The sequence below is a fragment of the Tenrec ecaudatus genome, chromosome 13 (genome assembly GCF_050624435.1).
Source record: "Tenrec ecaudatus isolate mTenEca1 chromosome 13, mTenEca1.hap1, whole genome shotgun sequence".
NCBI lineage: Eukaryota > Metazoa > Chordata > Mammalia > Afrosoricida > Tenrecidae > Tenrec > Tenrec ecaudatus.
The window spans coordinates 66,854,714-66,875,187 of record NC_134542.1 but is presented as its reverse complement, the minus strand read 5'-3'; the positions used below and the strand labels follow the sequence as shown (position 1 = coordinate 66,875,187).

General features: G+C 44.6%; 1 protein-coding gene across 4 annotated transcripts in view; it reads left to right on the top strand.

Annotated features, from left to right (window-relative positions):
• METAP1D (methionyl aminopeptidase type 1D, mitochondrial) overlaps positions 1–20,474 on the top strand; it is a 90,215-nt gene that overhangs the window by 8,303 nt on the left and 61,438 nt on the right. The window contains exon 1 of one of the 4 annotated variants that reach the window (XM_075529280.1): positions 10,868–10,986. The exons of the other annotated variants lie outside the window; for them this stretch is intronic. Coding sequence (XP_075385395.1) covers positions 10,971–10,986 — 16 coding nt within the window. The 5' untranslated portion in view covers positions 10,868–10,970. Of the gene's footprint in view, positions 1–10,867; positions 10,987–20,474 lie in introns of those variants that run through there. 4 annotated transcript variants of the gene reach the window in all.

Here is a 20,474-nt window from a genome sequence, read left to right as displayed (position 1 = left end):
ACAAGTCATGATCAGCAAACAGTAAGGATTCAGGCCGAGAGCTGTATCTGACCTCCTCTGAGGCCCGGTGCCAATGTCTCCGATGCAGCTGGTCTCAGCAGCCTCTGCCAGTCCATTCCAGGGGAAGCCAACCCCATCTTACTTGTTTTCTTTCAAGGATCCCCATCATGGGTTCTCCAATGTCCAATGCCAAAAATAGTTATTTCACAGTATTTTATTTAATCTTATAGTTATTTAAGACAGGAGCGAAATCCAATACCGGTTACATCAACATGGCTAAAAGAAGAATTACATTCTTTTAAACATAGGCGTTTACTTTACTTCTTTCCCTTGAAATTTATTTGTTGAGTCCAGCCGAGCTTAGGGTTTCTTTTGTAGTCGGGAAAGACTGCTGATGGCTTCTGACATTGGAGACAGTATCTCCATGTTAATCAACTCTGGTGGGCTTTTGGGTGTATTGGGAACGGGAAGCCATTACACTCAGTTAAGAGATCTGGTTCAAAATCAGGTGAGAAGGGCTCGGAATAGGGTTAGTGACCACAGGATGGAAAGAGAGAGATGATGCAGAGGAGAAATCAAGACGTGGTGGCTTGTGGGCAAGAAGACTCAGAGAAAAGGAATTATCAAGCTGAAGAGAAGGGCCTGGCCATAGAGGGGAGCCTTGTCAGGAAAATTGTCTGGAAGAAGGTGCAGGATGACTCAGTAAAGGTGAGTGGAGTCAGCCACTAGGTGGTCACAGTGCCTTGGATCAAAATGTTAGCAATAGAAGGGGAAGATTGAACGCTGGTCATTAGTAGTGGTCATAGAGAAATATGAAGGTTTTCCGTTCCCTTTTATTTTAACTTTATTAAAATATAATTCACCTTTTAAACTGTGCAATTCAATGGTTTTTAGTGCATTCACAGTTGGCAGAGATCACAGTCTTATTGTGTGAGCAATGCCTTCTTTTCTATCTACTAGCAGTCCATCTCCCATCCCCATGTCCCTTCGGCATAGGCAGCTGCTTTTTGTCTCTGTGGATTTGCCTTTTCTGGCCGATTGCATATGACTGTAATAAGACAATGTATTTTTTATAGCTTTTCCAGGGTGTATACATGTAGATTTGCCCATACCTAAATTCTTTTTATTGCCAAGTAATCTGTTTTTTATATCTCTCGCCTTTTATCAGTTCATGGACATTTAAGTTATTTCTATTTTTTGACTATTAGAAATAATGCTGTTCTTTTTGCATATTATGAATAATGCTGTTACGAACATCTGTGTACAAGATTTTGTGGGGACTTCCCCCACCATCATCTTTTTGTCCTGTTTTTGAGATAGTGGAAGGCCTATATTCATCAAAACTAGAGGGAAGGAAGAAAATTGATGAGGAAGAAGATCTCTAGAAATTCTAGAAATCAGAGGCTTCCTGAGAGAGATGAAAGAGCACGGAAGGAGAGAGAGGGGAGATTTCTCTTGGAAACAAGGAGGGGCCCTCCACCTCTTAGATGGGAGTAAAAGATGCGAAGGAATTGAATTCCCTAGGGATGGAAATGCCTTTATATTTTGTGAGTCTAAAAGTACTTCAAGGTCACGTGTGCTGTGGTGACTAAGAATGTGCGTTCTCCACGTCTTACTGCTTAGCTTGGCGTCCTGCCCTGTAGGAGCTGTGGAACCTTCTTTCCTACGCTATTGTGAGGATTAAAAGAAATAATTCATGCCTAGTAATAATGTATTCATTACTGCCGCTGTGTAACAAATTAACCTCACACAATAAATATTTACTATGACATGTTTCCTGAGGCTCGGAATGCAGGAGCAGCTTTAAAAGCAAGCAAGCAAGCAATGCAGGAGCAGCTTAGCTGGGTCTCTGACTCGGGGTTTCTCAGGAGGTTGTAGATGAGCTGTTGACTGGCGCTGCAGTCTCCCAAGACCAGCCCGGGGCTTGTCACCCAGATCCCTCACATGGCAGTTGAGGGCATCCATGCCTCACAGGCTGGAGGCCTCCGGTTCTGTTCAGATTGGGCTGTTCCGTGAGTCTGTTCATAGTGTGGCAGTCTGCTTCCTCGAGGGCCCAGTGAACCATGGGAAAAGCAGGTTGTCTCCAAAGGGACATATATCACTTTTGCCATGTCCAAGAAATTGGGAACATTGTGCGCGGTAAAGTGGTGGGGCAGCAAAAAAAAGAAAGCAGAAGGCCCTCAAGTGTGTCATTCTGGTGTGCGCAGGGTCCCATGGATCAGAACCCACTCAACAGCACTTAACAACCCCAAGAAATTGGGGACCATTTCGGAGCCTCGCTGCCACAATAATCCTTAATCATATATGACACATAGCTAATGTCGCTAGCTAATGTCGCGTACTTTGGCATGCTATCAGGATGGACGTCATTCTTGCTAGAGGGAAGAGGCAGCGATGGGCTGAAACGGGAAGCATGTGGGAATGATGGCACAGCCAGAGCAGTGTGTCAGTCATTCTGGACGAGCCTCTCGATGACTGGGAATCATAGGATTAACATCCCGTAGAAATGTGTGAGGAAAAAGACAAGAAATGTGTGAGGAAGAAAGGACGACTCACCCACCAATCTACCATGTACCTAAAGCGGGCATTTCTAAGGGCTGTTCATTTGGTTTTGATTTCTAACCACTTGGGAGGGCTGTTAGTAATATGACAAGGCTTTAGAAAAAATAATTTCTGCAGTATCCATAAGAAAGTTGGTGGATAGAGTTGCATGAGCCCCCAATAAATTGATTTTAAAAAAAGAAGAAGAAAGTTGATGGATCAGTGAATGAACACAGAAAAATTAACTGTTGAGAGCTCTTTATCTCCCGATCCAGAGTCTTGATGAGATCCCTGTGGTTTTCCTCTGGACTGTATCACATTATTTTGAGTGTGGAGCTTCACACACGCTACTTCTGCACCAGTAAGATGACGGTTTTCCTCCGCGATCAAATAGAAATAGGTCAGAAGTGAAAAGAACACTGTCACCTTGCTCGCCTTAGTAAACATGCTGTTGTTTTGACAGCCGGGCCCGCTGGGAATTCAGATGTCAAAGACTGCCCCTTTGCCTTGTGTGAGCACTGCTCTGGGAATCGCAGCTGGTCAGGACGTTGGGCGTGGGGGGCCCTGCAATCAGAAGTGTGAGGGCACAGCAGGGAGGAGGGGCGGCAGGATGGTGGGCAAGTGAGAGGTGGGCACAGAGCTCACTAGTGTGATTGCCACTTGTAACAATTGTCATCTGCCTGGGTTTAAAAAAAAAAGGCAAGCTATCGAAGGTCTCCGTTGCTTTTCAGCAGAGCCATCGACTCCTCGAGACAGAGTCTAAAGAGAAGCCGCAGGTGTGAGGAAAGTCTCCCTTCGCTTGTGTAGGTGGATTCCTACGTGGTGGAGTTCTATGTTGGGGTCAGATATCGTTTCTAATGTGCTTTCTACTTTAATGTTGGTGCTTTAATCATTAGGCCACCACTGGTTCCTTGGGGGAACCATTGAAGATTTAATAAGATTCATACTGCCTGTGTTTAAATGTGGATGACTTCCTGCATGCATATTAATCACTCTTGACCTTGATCTTAAATTCCTTCCCAGTACTGACTCTCATCAAGCCTACCTACTGGATGCCCTAGTGTTCCCCCAGTACCCAGTTTGTTGCTGAATGTGTATTAGGAAAAAAAACAGTTTTTAATCAAGCCAAGTGTTAAGTGCGTGTCAAAATTTCAATACCCTTATCTAGTTTTCCTTCCAATTCTGTAAATCTTGGAAATTAAGGAGCAGAAAAATACCCAACCCTTAGTGGGATTTAGCCTCATTAAAAGAGAATTCATTCTCGGCAGCAGACCTCCAGCCGCTCTTAATTGGTTGTCTAGGTCAGGCCGCTGCACCGACTTAGGATGCCGGGTGGCTTGTGTGTGCACCCCGGCTGTGGAGCAGCAGGGCACGGCCTCTGTTCCCTGCTTCAGCTGCCCCCCCCCCAGCTCACGATCACCCCCTCCAGCTCCGAGGCCTGGGAAACTTGGCTGGCCACCTGGCCCCCTCATGCCCCGAATCCAGGCACCCATACCCCCCAGCTCTGCCCCAATTATCCTCTCAGCCAAGTCGGTTGGCTTCCGGACCAACAGCCCTTCCTCAAACTCAGGCCCTCCAGGGGCGGGAGTTATTGGAGTGGATGAGTGGTGAGGTGAGAGGTCTAAGGGCACGAGGGAAGATGAAAGTGAGGGGGAAGGGGGGTGGGAGGGAGGGGGATTTTAGAGTAAAGGATCACATCCGTTGATGGGAAAATATGTAGAACCTAAGGGTGGGAGGTGGGTATACAGAGATACAGAAGGTGAGTGGGAAGGGGTAGACACAGAGTTGGCAGGAGCTGAGGTGAGGCACAAAGGAGGCAGAGAGAGAAAGAGAGAGAGAGAAAGAGAGAGAGAGAGAGAGAGAGAGAGAGAGAGAGAGAGAGAGAGTGTGTGTGTGTGAGAGAGAGAGAGAGAGAGAGAGAGAGAGAGAGCACCCTGGTGGGGGGTGGGTGGGCGGAGAGAAGGGAGACATGGGGCAAGCAGAACCACTGCTCTCTGACCTCTTGGGGACCAGGCCCATCACCAGAACACAGTATTTTTTCTGACTTGTGACTGTATTTACAACAGCAAAAAAATATTGCTATCAGAGCAGTTAAACCACATAGAATTAAAAGACGACACTTAGTGTAATACACACTGAAGGTTACATTACATTGGGATTCTGTTAGAATGTCCCAAATGTGTAGTCATTTAATTCAGAAGTATGGCCTGCTAGCTAGCAAGTTGGTGGTTTTTAATGGGATCTGCCGCAACCAAGAAGATGGATGGCATTGGTTTGGGTGGTCATGTATCTGCCACTTGTAAAAGAAAACAGCTCCTCGCAGCTCTGGCGGTGGGCAGGGTGGCAGTGGGCAGGCAGCCCCGCTTAAGAAAGCTCTCAGTGCCCGGTGGTTCACTGAAGGAGGAGCCCCAGAGGAGATCCGCCGCATCGGCTGAACCTGTGCCTGCAGAAGTGGAGAAGAACCCACCAAAGTCTGCAGGGAAGGACACATCTTTGGATTAGAATGTGCAGGCAAAAGGGAAAAGGGGAGCAAAGGGCAAACAGGCAGCGGCTGCTCACCATGAAGCTCAAGATTGACCTGCCGAAATGAGGAAAGGAAAACGAGGAGAGCCCAGCCTTTGATGAAGAGGGAGAAAAAGCCAAGTCTGATTCATGTTTATCTACCATGTCTTATCACTGACCCTTTTGTCTTCCTTCTTGTACAATCCAGAGGGATGTTTTTTATCAACGATTTTGTAAATGCAAGTTTTTTTAGTAGCTCTAGAAACATTTTTTAAGGAGGAGAAAATCCCACTTCATCCCATTTTTAAAGTGTAAATGCTTTTTTTGTTAAGATATGAAATCATTTACTTGTTTAGTTTTTGGTACAACCCGAAAATAGCAGATGTCGAATTGTGTGAAGATGTCTTGGTGTCATTCCATGGGATGGTGGGCAGTATGTCCCTAATACAAACATACTTCATGACAATTTGCAGTCACTATCGTGCATTTGTATGACATGTACATTTAACATTTTGTTTTTCAATAGAACTGTGTCTGTAAGCCATTCCGTCAGCTGGCTTTCTTGTCAGAGCTGTGCGCATTCTGTGACACCTTTGGTTGTGGTTGTCTAGTTTTCCTGATCGCTTTGTTAGGTGCTGTGAAAGTTTGAACATTTGAGGGTGCAGTGTGTGTGACAGTAAATTCTGAATTAGTGGGACTTAAGATGTAACAGCTTATCAACATTTGAAGATAATGGTACTTGATAACCTCTCTAAAAAATTTTGCCTCCAAATTTAAAGCTGTAAAATCACTAGAATGTATCAACATGCCATTTTAGGATTTGAGTACACGCATTTAAGAATTATGTGCAAATTGTTTGTAATGTCTCCGTACATTACGATCTCAAAACAAAATGCCAGTTACAAAAGAAAAAGAAATGGGGTAATTTTTGCATATAGATATTATTTTCCCTCTTTTCAAAGTAGGTAACCTATTGATATTATATAATTGAATAAGTGGAAAAATAGCCTCTTTGCAAGGTAGATTAAAAATATATTATCTATAGAGAGCAAATTTTTAAAAGTGTATGCAAGTGTATATGTTTAAAAGTGTATGCAAGTGTATATGTTTTAATTAAATTATTAGATTCCACTAATAAAAATCTGTATTTGGAAAATAATCAAGAAAATAAAAAACACACGGAAACAATTAAGCAATGGACTAATGAACCATGTAAATCTCAGCTTCTACAACTCTGAGACCTGAAGAGCTAGATGGTGCCCATGTACCTTTACTAACTCCTCTGAAAGGGATTACATTTGAATATCCTGGATAGAATGAAGAAATATGAGGAATAAAACTCACCATCATAAAAAAGACCACGTTGGAGACACAGTGTGGGAATTATGCCTAATGTGACCCCACCACCCAAGGCAAAACACTAAAGAACAGAACAGCAAGGGGAACAGAGCAATGAAGTCCCCAGGAAATACCAAAAATAGACTTTGGGGTCAGGGCGAGGCACCCCATCAGACTCGACCAGAAAACACTCCTAAAAGCCAACAAACAGTCCTTGAACTAACTACCAGCTTTTCTTTTTTATTGTTGTTTTGGGTTTTTTTGTCATTGGCTTTTTGTTACTTTGTTTTGCTCTGTCTTGTTTTTGTGCATATTATTATCTCTGCAGGTCTGTCCAAATAAAATAGGCTGGATGAAGAAATTGGAGGACAAAACAATGGGACCAATGGTTCTGGGGGGACATGGGAGAAGGCAAGGTGGGGGAAAGGAAGTGGTGTTAACAAACCCAGGAACAAGGGGACAAAAAGTGATCCAAATCAGTGGTGAGGAGGGTGTAGGAGTCCTGGTAAGGCGTGATGAAGGATAATGTAACTGAGAGGAATTACTGAAACCCAAATGAAGGCTGAGCATGATAGTGGGACAAGAGGAAAGTCAAAGGACAGAGAGGAAAGAGCTAGGAGGCAAAGGGCATTTATAGAGGTCTAAATAAAGGCATGCATATATGTAAATATATTTATATATGAGGATGGGGATGCATATATGCAAATATATATATGAGGAATTATGTACATATATTTATAGTTTTAGTATTAAGGTAGCAAACAGATATTGGGCCTCTACTCAAGTACTCCCTCAACACAAGAACACATCATTCTAATAATCTAGCATTCTGTGATGCTCACCTTCCCAACATGATTGATAAAGACAAAATGGGTGCTTAAGCAAATGTGGTGAAGAAAGCTGATAGACTCTGGCTATCAAAAGATATAGCATCTAGGATCTTAAAGACTTGAAGGTAAACAGGCAGCCATCTAGCTGAAAAGCAACAAAGCCCACATGGAAGAAGCACACCAGTCTGTGATCATGAGGCGTCAAAGGGATCAGGTATCAGACATCAAAGAACAGAAAATCATAGCATTGTGTGCTCACCTCCCTGATAGGATCGCTGAAGACAAACGGGTGCATAAGCAAAAGTTGGGAAGAAAGCTGATAGTGCCCAGCTATCAAAAGATATAGCATCTGGGGTCTTAAAGGCTTGAAGGTAAACAAACGACAATCTAGCTCAGAAGCAATAAAGCCCACCAGCCCACGAGGTGTCGATGGGATCAGGTATCAGGCATCAAAGAACAAAAAATCATACCATTGTGAATGAGAGGGAGTGCATATTGGGGACCCAACACCAATCTGTAGGCAACTGGAAATCCCCTTACAGAAAGATCGCAGGGAGGAGACAAGGCAGTCAGGTTGCAGTATAGCAACAATGAAACAGACACCTTTCCTCTAGTTCTTAAATGCTTTCTCCCCCTCCACTATCATGATCCCAATTCTACCTTACAAATCTGGCTAGACCAGAGTATGTACACTGGCACAGATAGCAACTGGAAACACAGGGAATCCAGGACAGATGATCCCGTCAGGACCAGTGCTGAGAGTAGTGATACAGGGAGGGAGGAGGGAGGGTGGATTGGAAAGGGAACCAATTACAAGGATCTACATATAACCTCCTCCCTGGGGGATGGACAACAGAAAAGTGGGTGAAGGGAGACATCAGACAGTGTAAGATATGACAAAATAATAATAATTTATGAATTATCAAGGGTTAATGAGGGAAGGGGGAGCAGGGAGGGAGGGGAAAAATGATCTGATACCAAGGACTCAAGTAGAAAGAAAATGTTTTGAGAATGATGATGGCAACAAATGTACTTGACACAATGGATGTTTTTATGGATTGTGATAAGAGTTGTGCGAGCCCCAAGTAAAATGATTGAATTTAAAAAAAGAAAGAAAGAACCAGGAAACAAAGGACATTTGTAGAGATCTAAATACAGGCATGTACACATATAAACATTTATACATCTATGTACTTATATCTATATGTTAAGAATTAAGGTTGCAGATGGAAATTGAGCCTTTACTCAAGTACTCTCTCAACACAAGAACACTTTGTTCTAATAATCCCGCATTCTGTGATCGTCACCTTCCCCACATGATCACTGAAGACAAAGTGGGTGCATAAGCAAATGTGGCGAAGAAAGCTGATGGTGCCCGGCTATCAAAAGATACAGCATCTGGGGTCTTAAAGGCTTGAAGATAAACAAGCAGCCATATAGCTCAGAAGCAACAAAGCCCCCATGGAAGAACCACACCAGCCTGTGTGATCATGAGGTGTCGATGAGATTGGGTATCAGGCATCTAAGACTCAGAACAAAATCATACCCAATGTGAATGGGGGAGAGTGGGAGACGTAGAGTGGAGACAATTGGTAGACAATTGGATATCCTCTCACAGAGCAGTCATAAGGAATTGATGTGCTAGTCAGGGTGCAGTGCAGCAACGATGGAACACACAACTTTCCTTTAGTTCTTTGGTGCTTCCTTCACCCCACTATCATAATCTCAATTCTACCTTACAGATCAGATTAGACCAGTGCATGCACACTGCTACAGATAAGAGCCCACAACACAGGGAATCCAGGATAGATAAACCCCTCAGGGCCAACTATAAGAGTAGAGATACCAGGAAGGATTAGGGGAGGGGAGGGAGAGAAAGGGAGAATAGATCACTAGGATCAGTCCCATGGGGACGAATAATGGAAAAGTGGGTGAGGGGTGACAGAGGATGATGTAAGACATGGAAATAATCTATAACTTATCAAGAGTTTGTCAGGGAGGGCAGGCAGGGTAGGGAAGGGGAAGAAATGGGGAGCTGATATCAGGGGCTCAAGTGGGAAGAAGATGCTTTGAAAATGATGAGGGCAAAGAATGTACAGATGTGCTTTATACAATTGATGTATGTATGGATTGTGATAAGAGTTGTATGAGTCCCTAATAAACATTAAAAAAAAAACCCTCAGTAAAAGTATTTAATTGAAAAAAAAAGAGAGACCAAGCTTCCTGTGACAGACAGGTGGAACCTCTGAGGAGACCAAACACTTTAGTCATCCTTTAGGTCTGGAAATGAACTCACCCCATGGCTCAATTTTCAGCCAAGTAAAAGATCTGTAAAGTGCAGGATTGGAGAGTGTTTTGGCCTGTGGCATCATGTCAGAATCAACGCAATGACCCCTAAGAACACCACTAGGGAGGTCCCTGCTCCTTAGAAGAATCAGTCTTTTGAGATCGAACAGCATTTGCCAACAACAGAGTTAGCTCATAAGGTTCGGAAAGAAGGTAGAATAGAAACGGGAAACAGGAGGTGGAAGTGGGTAAGTGGTGTTACATAGTGGGGATTATAATCAGTGAGATTGTTACACACTCATTGAAACACTCCAATTCATTCTTCACAGTGCAAACAAGTGACTTTAAAAAAAAAACATTTGGGATCACTTCACTCCTCCTTCAGATTTTTCATTAGCTTCTCATTGTGTGCAACTTGGAAACCAGACCACCAGGAGAGCTGGACTTATCACCCCGACGCTGCAGCCTCCACCCCAGCTCACTGACCTGCATGCTGGTGCTCTGGCTCTCTGAGCCCCGTGCTTCCCAGCATCTTCCCAACGGGCCATTCCTGTTGCTTGAACTGCTTTTCCCACTAGCTCGTCATTGGACTGACTCCTACATGATCTTGAGGTGCAGAGGATTAAACATAGGACTGTATCAAGGCATGTTAGGGCCTTAACCACTGACAATCGGTGGTGCCCCCTTCTCTGTTTATTCAGGCATTTGAATGGGGTACAGTGAGTTACAAATCCGTGTGTGTGTGTGAGAGAGAGAGAGAAAAGAGCTATCTGTGATATACCTTCTTTTTAAATACAAATATAATATTAGCTATAGAGTGCAAATTTACTTTCACCAGTTTTGCTTTTAATGGCTCATATTTTAACTTCGATGCTTGATTCATAACAAGTGCTATAATTACAAATGAACAAATGAAAAGATAACATAAAAGAAGATATGATTAGAAAACAAATATTACGACAAATTGCTATATTTTATTTTTAAACGGGTCTTTCATCTCTAACATGTTATTAAAAACATTTCCTTCTATTCTGTACTCTGACAAATTCTCAGTAATTTTTGTCATAGTTAAGCTTATGAACAATATTTACTTCCAAGGACAATGAATCAAGACGTTCTTGCATCATTGTCATACACTGAGGATTTCTGAGTTCCTTTAGGGATGAACATGAGCAAAGGGCCAGGGGAACAGAGGAAGACTGTCACCGAGTTGGATTGACAGTGCAACAATGGGCTCAACTTTATGTACCCATGAGAGTGAGAGTGGTGCAGGACTGGGCAGTTGTCTATATTCTTAGTTCTATCTTCCTTTAATCTACTTTCTTTTACCCTAATTTTTCATCCCTGGGGTAATTTTACAAACCAGAAATCTATGGCGCACTACGGACCTTCAACAATGAGAAGGCACAGCCACTACCCTCAAGGAGCCTGCAGGCCACTGAAGACGTGTACAGGGGCTCGGAAGCAGAGACCATGCTGTTTGGAGGAGGTGAGCCCCACCAAAAAGGATGAGGAGCATGAGAGGCAGCTGAGGGACATGCTTAGTGCCAGAACTTCAGTCCTTCTTTAGTCACAGCTGTTGTGTGTGTAACAGTTTCCACCCTCACCTTCTCACACACTGGAGTATCAGATCCTCTAGGGCAGGCAGGAGATGTGTATGAGTAATCTCCATGTTCTCCCTGCTTGGTAACTGCACAAGGTTTCGTAGAAAGCATAAGTAGTAAATAACTAGTTGATAAGTAAGTGAAATGCAGTCATGCTAAGAGTAGCACCGTTATTCAGGTATAAGGCAAACCTTTTAATAGCAACTCAAGACAATATTAGTAATTAGTAGGGAGTCTATAAAACTCTAGGGGGAAATTTTAGTTTATATATAAGAGATTTATCTGAGGATCTGGCTTTAAGTAGCTCTGTCTTTCTAAATATTGAAAAGAAGAGAACTTACAAATGCTCCCCCACTTTGTTCCCCCCCTCCTCTCAAAGATGTTTACGATGTCTAATAGCAGTCTGTTGCACATAGGGTCTCTCTGAGCTGGGAATGATTGGACAGCCAGTCAATTACGACTCAGAGCAACCCCGTCGGACAAAACAGAACCGCCCCTGTGGGTTTCTGCAACTGTCTTTCTTACAGGAGCTCTTGGGGAGCAGCGGGTAGATCCAAACCGCTAACCTATGGTTAGCAGCCCAACACATAACTTATGGCTCCTTGGAATGTCCTATAAATCCCATCACAGAAGGGTCATAAGGAAGAGATGAGCCACTCAGGGTGCAGTGTAGCACTGATGAAACACAACTTTCCTCTTGTTCTTTAATGCTTCCTTCCCCCACTATCATGACCTCAGTTCTACCTTCCAAATCCAGCTCACTAGAGCATGTACACTAACACCGACAAGAGCTTGCTACACGGAATCCAGGACGGATAAACCCCTCAGGACCAACAATGAGAGGAGTGATACCAGGAGCGTAGGGGAAAAGTGGGGGGGGGGGTTGGGGAAAACTGATCACAATGATCAACACAAGCCCCCTACCCCAAGGGGACAAACAACCAAAAAGTGGGTGAAGTGAGAGAGTGGTCAGTGTAAGATGAAAAAATAATTATTTATAAATCATCAAGGGTTCATGGGGAGGGAGGGGGGGGCTGGGGAATGAAAAGCTGATACCAAGGGCTCAAGTAGAAAGAATATGTTTTGAAAATGATGGCAACATAAATTCAAATGTGCTTGACACAATGGGTAGATGTATGGATTGTGATAAGACCTGTAAGAGCCCCCAATAAAATGATTTTTTTTAATGCCCTATAAAACCCAAACCCATACTCAATGCCATCAAGCTGATTCTGACTCATGGCCACTTTATAGGACAGGGTAGTACTGCCCCTTTGGATTTCTAAGACTGTTAGTCTTCCCGGGAGAAGAAAGCTTCATCTTTCCCCCAAGGCACGTCTGGTGGGTAACCCACTATGTCACCAGGGCTCCTGGGAGATGCTCTATAGGGAAGGTGTGATTGCCATTGAACTTCATGTTTTGAACCAGATGTTCAGGATAATAGATGAAATTGGGTCCTATGAATTTGTATCTGCTTCTAAGAAAGGAGCCACATGACCTGTGCTGTTTTAAAACAAGAAACCAGTGCAAGATAAATTATCAAGAGTTCATGAGGGAGGGAAGAGCGGAGAGGGAGGGGGGAAATGAGCTGATGCCAGGGGCTTAAGTGGAGAGCAAATGTTTTGAGAATGATGAGGGCAATGAATGTACAGAAGTGCTTTACACAATTGATGTATGTATGGATTGTGATAAGAGTTGTATGAGCCCCTAATAAAAGGATTAAGAAATAATAAAATAAGACAAGGAACCAGAGAAGTTACATTTTTAAAGTTATTGGGAACTGTGTACTTGCTACAGAGAGAAAAAGTAGTCAACTTCCTTGACTATTAATAAACTTCTGAGAATACAATGACTCTAATAACAGATTACAGTGAGGGTTTGAGACACAAGGAATGAGTGGAGGTAACCAACGACCTTGCCTTTAAAGAAAAGGCTGAGCGCTCCTCCTGTGGTAGGACACAGGAGTGGTAAGGTCAGCTCAGGATTCAGGTTACCCTGTGACCTTAAGAGAGTCTCTTCTTCGACAGCCTATAACTTCCTCTCCACTCTGGGGGGTTTGTTTGTTAATTGCGGTTGAGTGAACGTTTTTCATTCAACAAATATGTATGCACACATTGTTTCCTAACATTGACTGCAATTCCTTCAATGTCGAAACCTTCTTTCGGCAGCCGCCTTGGGTTCCTGCATCCATTTGCCCATCTGTCTTGCCCTCTGAGCTGTTTGGAAGCAAATACTGTTCTTTTGGATTCGAATGGCTAATTGCTCTGACGAGGGCTTCCTCCCGCGCGTTCTTAAGCGAGCCCTTTATAGGTTTGTTGTTTGGTTGCAAGGTGATCCCTGGCTGGGGTGGGCATGGAGGGATCATTTCCAGCTTTGAAGGGAGTCCCGAGTCTCAGGAGCGTCACCAGTCTCTATCAGACAAGGCAGTCCGGTGTTCTGTATGATTTTAAAGTTAGTTCCATATTTTTCCCATTTCTGCCCCAAACCATGGTTGGTCCCTATCAGCAGTTTCTACCTTTTCATTGGCAGGTTGCTTTCTAAATCAAACTCGTCCCTGAACTCAAGATGACTGTAGACCAGTGGTTCTCCAATTGATGGGCTTCTTAAAAGCTTGCTGAGCTGCGCCCCAACTGTGAAAAGCTTGCATTTCCAATAAGGTCCTCAAACCAAAAAAACACTAAACTCAATGCCACTGAGTCAATTCCAACTCAGAGTGACCCTGTAGGACAATGTAGAACTGCCCCAGTGGGGTTTCCACTCCTGTAACTCCGTGCGAGGTCATGCTGGTGGTGGGAGTCTGCGCAGTCACACTGAGAACCACTGCTCTATGAACTCGTCAAAAACAGCTCAAGCTTGGAAAGTCCACCCCTCCTTCTTTCGCTGTCCACGTTAATGACTCCAGCATTCACCCAGGGTCCTGAGCCAGGGACCTCCTTCTCTCCCGACCCTGGAGAGTGTGCCTCTCTTCAACTTCCCAGTCACTGCTCCCGCTGCCTTACTCAGATCCCACTTTATTTGCCCCTTTCATATTATGATCACCTTTTAGTTTGTCTTCCTGCCTCCAGTCTGGCTCACTCCAGCCAGCCCAATCTCAAAACAAACAAACAACAAACCAAACTCACTGCTGTGAGTCAATTCTAATAACACTGGAGCAGGGAAGAGCTGCCCTGGGGGTTTCCAAGACTACCTCTCTACAGGAGCAGAAAGCTGCATCTTTCTCCCACCACGGAGCAGCCGATGGTGATGGAGGTTTCCTACCGCGATCCCTTGGTTAGCCACAGTGACCAGGGTTCTCCCTCTATTTCCAATGGTGTCTAAAATGTAAATATGACCATGACCTATTCTCGCTCAATAACCTTTCATGTCTTTTAATCACTTTCTAAATAAAATACAAACTCCTTCTTTTAGAGCACGGAGACCTTTATGTTTTTTACCTTCAGTGGATGCAAGTGTATCTTTAATCTTAGGGTGGGCAGTCTTCCCTCAAGTCACAGTACCTGTAGATGCCATGGCCTATTCTCTTCCTTCCTATGAACTGCTGTGTCACACCAACCATCTAGCAACACATTCCTGCTCATTCTTGGACATGCACTGGCGTTTATACGCACCATTTCTGTATTATAACCATTAGTTGGTGGTGGTTGGTAGGTGACATTGAGTTGGTGCAGACTCACAGGCACCTAGGGACAACAGAACGAAACACCACCTGGCTCTTCGCCGCCCTCACGGTGATTATGGTTGAGCCCATTGTGGCAGGCACTGTGCCAGTCCATCCTGCCGAGGGCCTTCCTCTTTTTGCCACACCTCTGCTTTCCCAAGCACGATGTCCTTCTCCAGGGACTGGGCTCTCCTGACCACACGTCAGAGTCTAGCCTCCTTGCCTCTAAAGAGCATGCTTGCTGTACTTCCTCCGCGACAGATTCTTCGATTCTCCTGGCAGTGCCTGGTCCTTGTGCTCATCTTTACCAGCACCCTAAGTCAAACGCATCGTTTCTTCTTCCCATCTTCCTCGTTCGGTGTCTAACTTTTCACCTGCGGAAGAGGTGATTGACTCGAGTCATGGGCACCGTAGTCATCAAATAATATCTATGCTTTGCAAAACTTGGTTCATTAACCAGTTTACATAACTTTCCCTTCTCGATGGGAAAAATAGTTCAAAACAGAGATTCTGCTTCAGTAGGTGTGGAGCCAGGCCTGGGAATCAGCATTTCGACAAGCTTCTTGAAGGGGAAGATGTCAAAGGCTCAGGTGTGTTTTTAGAGGTTTCCCAGTCCTACTTCAACTCTGAAATCATGAGGCTTTCTCTCCTTGCAGTTTAGCTGGAATTGGGGAGGAGGAAGACCCATGGGGCAGGTGATGAAAACAAACCCCGTGGACCAGTGCTCTTTGATTGCACGATGGACTAGCACAGTGAGCTGTCGAGTCGATTCTGACTCATGGAGACCTTCGTGTACAGAGTAGAACTGCTCTGCGGGGTTTTCGAAGCCGTGACCTTTTGAAAGCAGTTCACTAAAGCTGTCTTTCCAGGCACCTCTGGGTGAGTTCAAGCCCTTATTTTGCCTATCTGCTCAACTTTTTAAACATTAAAACTACTTATTTAGGGCTTACATGTGCAGAAGACACCCTCATCCTCATGGAGCTTATAACCAAGCTGAACCCACTGTGGTCCAGTTGGGTAGGACTCAGGGAAACTCCGTAGAGCAGAGTGGAACTGCCTTGTAGGGTTTACAAGGCTGTGAATTTCGGTGGACACAGACCGCCCCGACATTCCCAAGGAGCAGCTGGTAGGTTCAAACCTTGGATCTTTGGGTTAGCAGCCCAGCTCTTAAGCCATTGTGCCACCAGGCCTCCTCTCTGGGGCTTACATAGTTTAAAAAAGAAAAAGAAGCAAATTAAAGAGTAACTTAGAAGGTGCTAAGTGCTGTGGGAAAAAGTACAGAGTAAGCAGGACTGCTTGGGGAATAAGGAGGTCTATTATTTTCTCAGTACTTAGTAATCAATTGATAGTCATAGTAATCCATTTCATTTGCGCCCATTAGATAACTCATACTGTAGAAAGAAGAGTTAGCTAATACCCAATTAGAAGAGAGTCTGGGATTTGCCAAAATTAGGCCTGTTTTCCTTTTATAAAATTAACAATTATTGATGTCAGTAGGAGAGGAAGAATTTAGGGTTGTGGGGATTTGCTTCCAAGGAATCCAAAGTAAGCGATATTGGTATAGAATCTTCACGACTCCAAGGAAACGAGGGTGGGAGGGATTCAGCCACAGTCCAGAAAAAAGTTCTTGTCTCCTGCTAGTCCAATTTAATTTTGTTGTTTAAAAGCAATGATGATGACTCTTCCTCTAAAACTTCTTATGTCTACGTTTCCACTTTTAAATGTTTTTTGTTTGTTTGGGTTTTCACGTTTTGTTAAAAAAAAAAAAAAGATAATTAGGCCAAAGAAGCTTCCGAGGGACTGGGGAGGCGCAGGCCTTTGCCTTCTCTGGGCTGCTTAGGAGTAAGAGCCACAGGCGGTTTCCAGGGGCCAGAATCACGTCCCCATCTCTACTGTCAAAGAACTTCATCCAGAGCGCTGACATTGCCTGCAAACGGTCTCAGAAGTCCGAATGAACGGCATCTGCCCAGCAAAAGAAACCCGCGAGGAGGATTGTTTCGCACAGCAGTTGGAAATTGTTTTCAAAGTCCTCCCACAATGAAAGCCTTTGCTTGCACTTCTTACAAATGAAAACTGTGGAGCAGTTCCCTTGGCTGCCCGTTCCTGTGGGGTGTTACACAAAGGGACTTAGAAATGAAGAGTCGTTGTTTAGAGCAATTAGGGAGGAGGAGAGACAGCGAATAGCTGCTCAGGGGCCTGGCAGGTCGAGGTGAAGGCTTACTGACCGGACAGGGTCAGGCGGCTGCTCCGCCATGCTTGCCCCGTGTACCTGCCCCCGGGATACACCGAGACCTCGGCGGCCTCCGAGCTGTCAGCTGGCTCCCTGCCACAGGCCCAGTCGTCCGGTGGAATGTGGAGAGAGGCGGAGAGAAAGAACGGAGGTCCTGCAGCACAAGTTTGAAGATATTTGTGTATATTTTTCTGGCTCCTGTGTTGTGCCACATTAAGAAGAAGAAGAAAGAAAGAAAGAAAACCTTTAGCACACAAAGCATTGTCTGTTCTTCCTACTTTGTAGTTTGCAGTGTTGCATCCTGAAGAAAGAAATTCCCAGGCCAAAGGAGTCTTTTAATTTCATTTTTCAGTTTTGAGTTACAGGTTTCTGGCAAGCTCCCTTACCACTACTGTTACCTGGTGGCGCCTATATTTCATCGAATTTAGACACGCAGACTACCTGGACCCGGGCCCAGATGAACTGTTGTGGCTGATAAACATGATCCCAGCCCTCCCCCGAGCCCACTCCTGCTTTCCCTTTAAGGGAACCTAAGACACGGAGTCGCTGGATCCCCCAGGGACGTAGCGGAAAACCGAAACCGTGTTCCCCGTTAGCATTTGCTCTGTGGTTTTTCTGTGCTGCACCCCGGCCTGCCTAGAGGCTGGGGAACATCACCGCAGGGCCTTCCTTCGCCAGCATTGGTAATTAATGTAGGGGAAATTTTGTTTTTAATAAAAACAAGCACAGACATCGAACAGTACCCACAGCCGAGGTAGAATTTGTTTGACATCTTCTGATTGCTGCTTACAAAAAGAATGACAACAGTTATTAAACAAGTAAGAGAGGAAGAGGGATGTTTATGGGTAGTTTTCAGATAGCTGAAGAATATCCTTGGTCGCATAACTGCCTTTGCTTCATGCGCAGAAAATAGTAAAATGGCCAGAATAATTACTTTTTAAAATCCGGCTGAATTCAATATGTAACAATGCTAAAAATGCAGATATTAAACAACTGTATTCTTTCGAGCTGTGTAATATGCTAGGGACTTTCCCCTTTTATTAGAAAACAGTTCAGACGTTTATTTTTCGTGATTGCCAGGAGAGTGTCAGCACTCAGTGTAATTAAATGTAATTGCATTTCCTGTGTCAGAGACTTATTTTTAGTGTCTTTCATATGCATTTATGGTTCTGGTCCTCGAGACTAGCTATTCCTGTAGGGGTGCCTCGGTAAAAGGTTGTGGGGAAATTGTCTGTTATGTTCAGAAACAGTCAGATGTCACTATTTGATTTCAATTAGATTTTGCAGATTTGAAATGAAACTTTGGAATAAAGTTAAGTGGGAAAGCATTAGGCAGAGACTAGGTTTTTGTTCGCACATCATGTTAATGCGATCTAAGAAAAATAATTAATCTCGCTCAGGCATAAGTTATCCCACTTGGGGAGTATTAGTCTTTCCAGCCCCTGACCTCCCCACATGAAGTGGGGGCCCCGCGCACACGCTTCATCGGCCCTGGGAGGGCAGGAAAGGTAGCTTTCCGCAGCGGGGCTAATAGTGGCTCCCGGGCCTCGGGTTGCACAAGCGTGTGCATTTGGCAGGGTTCATCCAGTGACACACCCGAGACTCGGCCACACTGTGGGCGTTTTACAGTGACGAAGTCAACATTAAAAATATCTAACAAAGAAATGCTAGCCAGTTGCTATTAAGTTGATTCCAACTCCTGATAAGCCCATGTGTGCGAGAGAGAAGCACCGCGCGAGGGAGGGGGTTTTTGTTTGGGTGAAAGTTTACAGAGCATCTGCGTCTTCTGTTCCACAATGCATGCTCCTTTTGTTTCTGACTATGGGGGTCCTTGTGGCAGTGGCCCTCAAGTCACAGCACTCTGCCCACTTTCTCTCTGGGCACCCTGTTTCCATTCATCCTTCACTGCTGCCCCTTCCTGCCTTTGTAGCTCTGTTTGGGGGCAAATGCTTCCCGCCAGTCTCTCTCTCTTAATGAATTAAGCAAATTTTTATTAAAGCATAAATCGTGGTACAGAAAAACATTTCAACTGATTTAAGTCCAACACCATGAAGGGAGAAATATGGCACCAAACTTCCCCCTCTAGTCTCTTGTGGTTGATAGTACCAGTGGGCACATCCCTCCCAGATGGTATTGTTCTCTGTATAGGCCCGTCTATGATTTGACTCAAAGTTGACCCCAGGGAAGGGCACAGTCCCAGGCGTGATGAGCGTCTACGGCTTACCGCGCCAGGGCTCCATCCGTTACCATCAGACCAGTAGGCCCTAGTCTGCACTTTTGTTTCTTCCTTTCTTACTAAAGTTCCTAAACTGATTTGGCTTATTACCCCTTTTTGGGAGGTGGGGGGTTGCTCTGTGCCCCTCTGGCAATTAAAAACTACTATACTATAGCCCATAATCCAAAATAAAGTGTAGGTATCTGCTTTATGCAGCCCCAACCCTGGATCTTTGCAGTGCCCCTCAGGGGATGGGGCCACCCATTTGGGGAAGCACTGGTCTAGGACCTTCTCTTGTGACCTGATCACGGTGCTAGTGGTCTCGGGTAGTGGAGGCTCTGGGTCCTGTGCCCCTTTACTCATTGAGGTTCATTGTGTCCTCGTTTTCCTGCTCTCTGCTTTATGTTGCATGAGGAAGACCCATAGTTGCATCTTAGATGGCCACGTGCAGGCTTTAAGAACTCCCTCGTTCCTCACCAAAGTAGGATATGCAGCGTTGCCATTGTGAATTAGGTTGTGCCAGCTGACTTAAGGATCCCTTGAGATTGTTACTCTCTAGGATTTTCAGTGGCTGATTTTTTACAAGTCTACTGCTGGGCCTCCCGAGGGATTTCTGGGTAGACATACGTCCAGTCTTCAGGTTCTCAGTCAAGCTGTTACTGAACCACAGATTCAAGCTTAGTTAATGATATGCATGCTAAAGTATGTTGTGGGGAGGGGAGAGAGACAACTGATCTTTGCAGCCTATTTTGAAATGGTTTTTTAAAGGTGGTTTGATTGATAGTAGAATGTTGAGAGATGTGATAAAGAGAAAGTGTTATAAAATATTAACTATAGAATGTGTGTATGTGGGTGTTTACTGTAAAATTCTTTCAACTTTTCTGCGTGTTTTAGCATTTTTCATAACAAGTAAAATGGGGAAATGAAGGTATTGACTTTTGCTCATATAAGAATCTGTGTGCCTGGGAGCAGATGAAAGGGGAGGAGGAGAGAGTGGAGCACATCCTGGCCCACCAGGCCTTGAGGACGATGGTCCCGATTAGAGTAGCCAGTCCACAGAGAGGACAACATGGCCAGCCCCATTATGAGACACAACATTCCTCACGGACCCACAGCCCTACAGGGGACAACACTGGAGATACAGTGTGGGAATTACACCCGATCAGATCCCACCACACCAAGGCAAAACACTAAGGAGGTGGATCAGAACAGCCAGGGAATGGAGCAGCAAGGTTCCCAGGGAATGCCGAAGGTGGACTTTGGGGCCAGG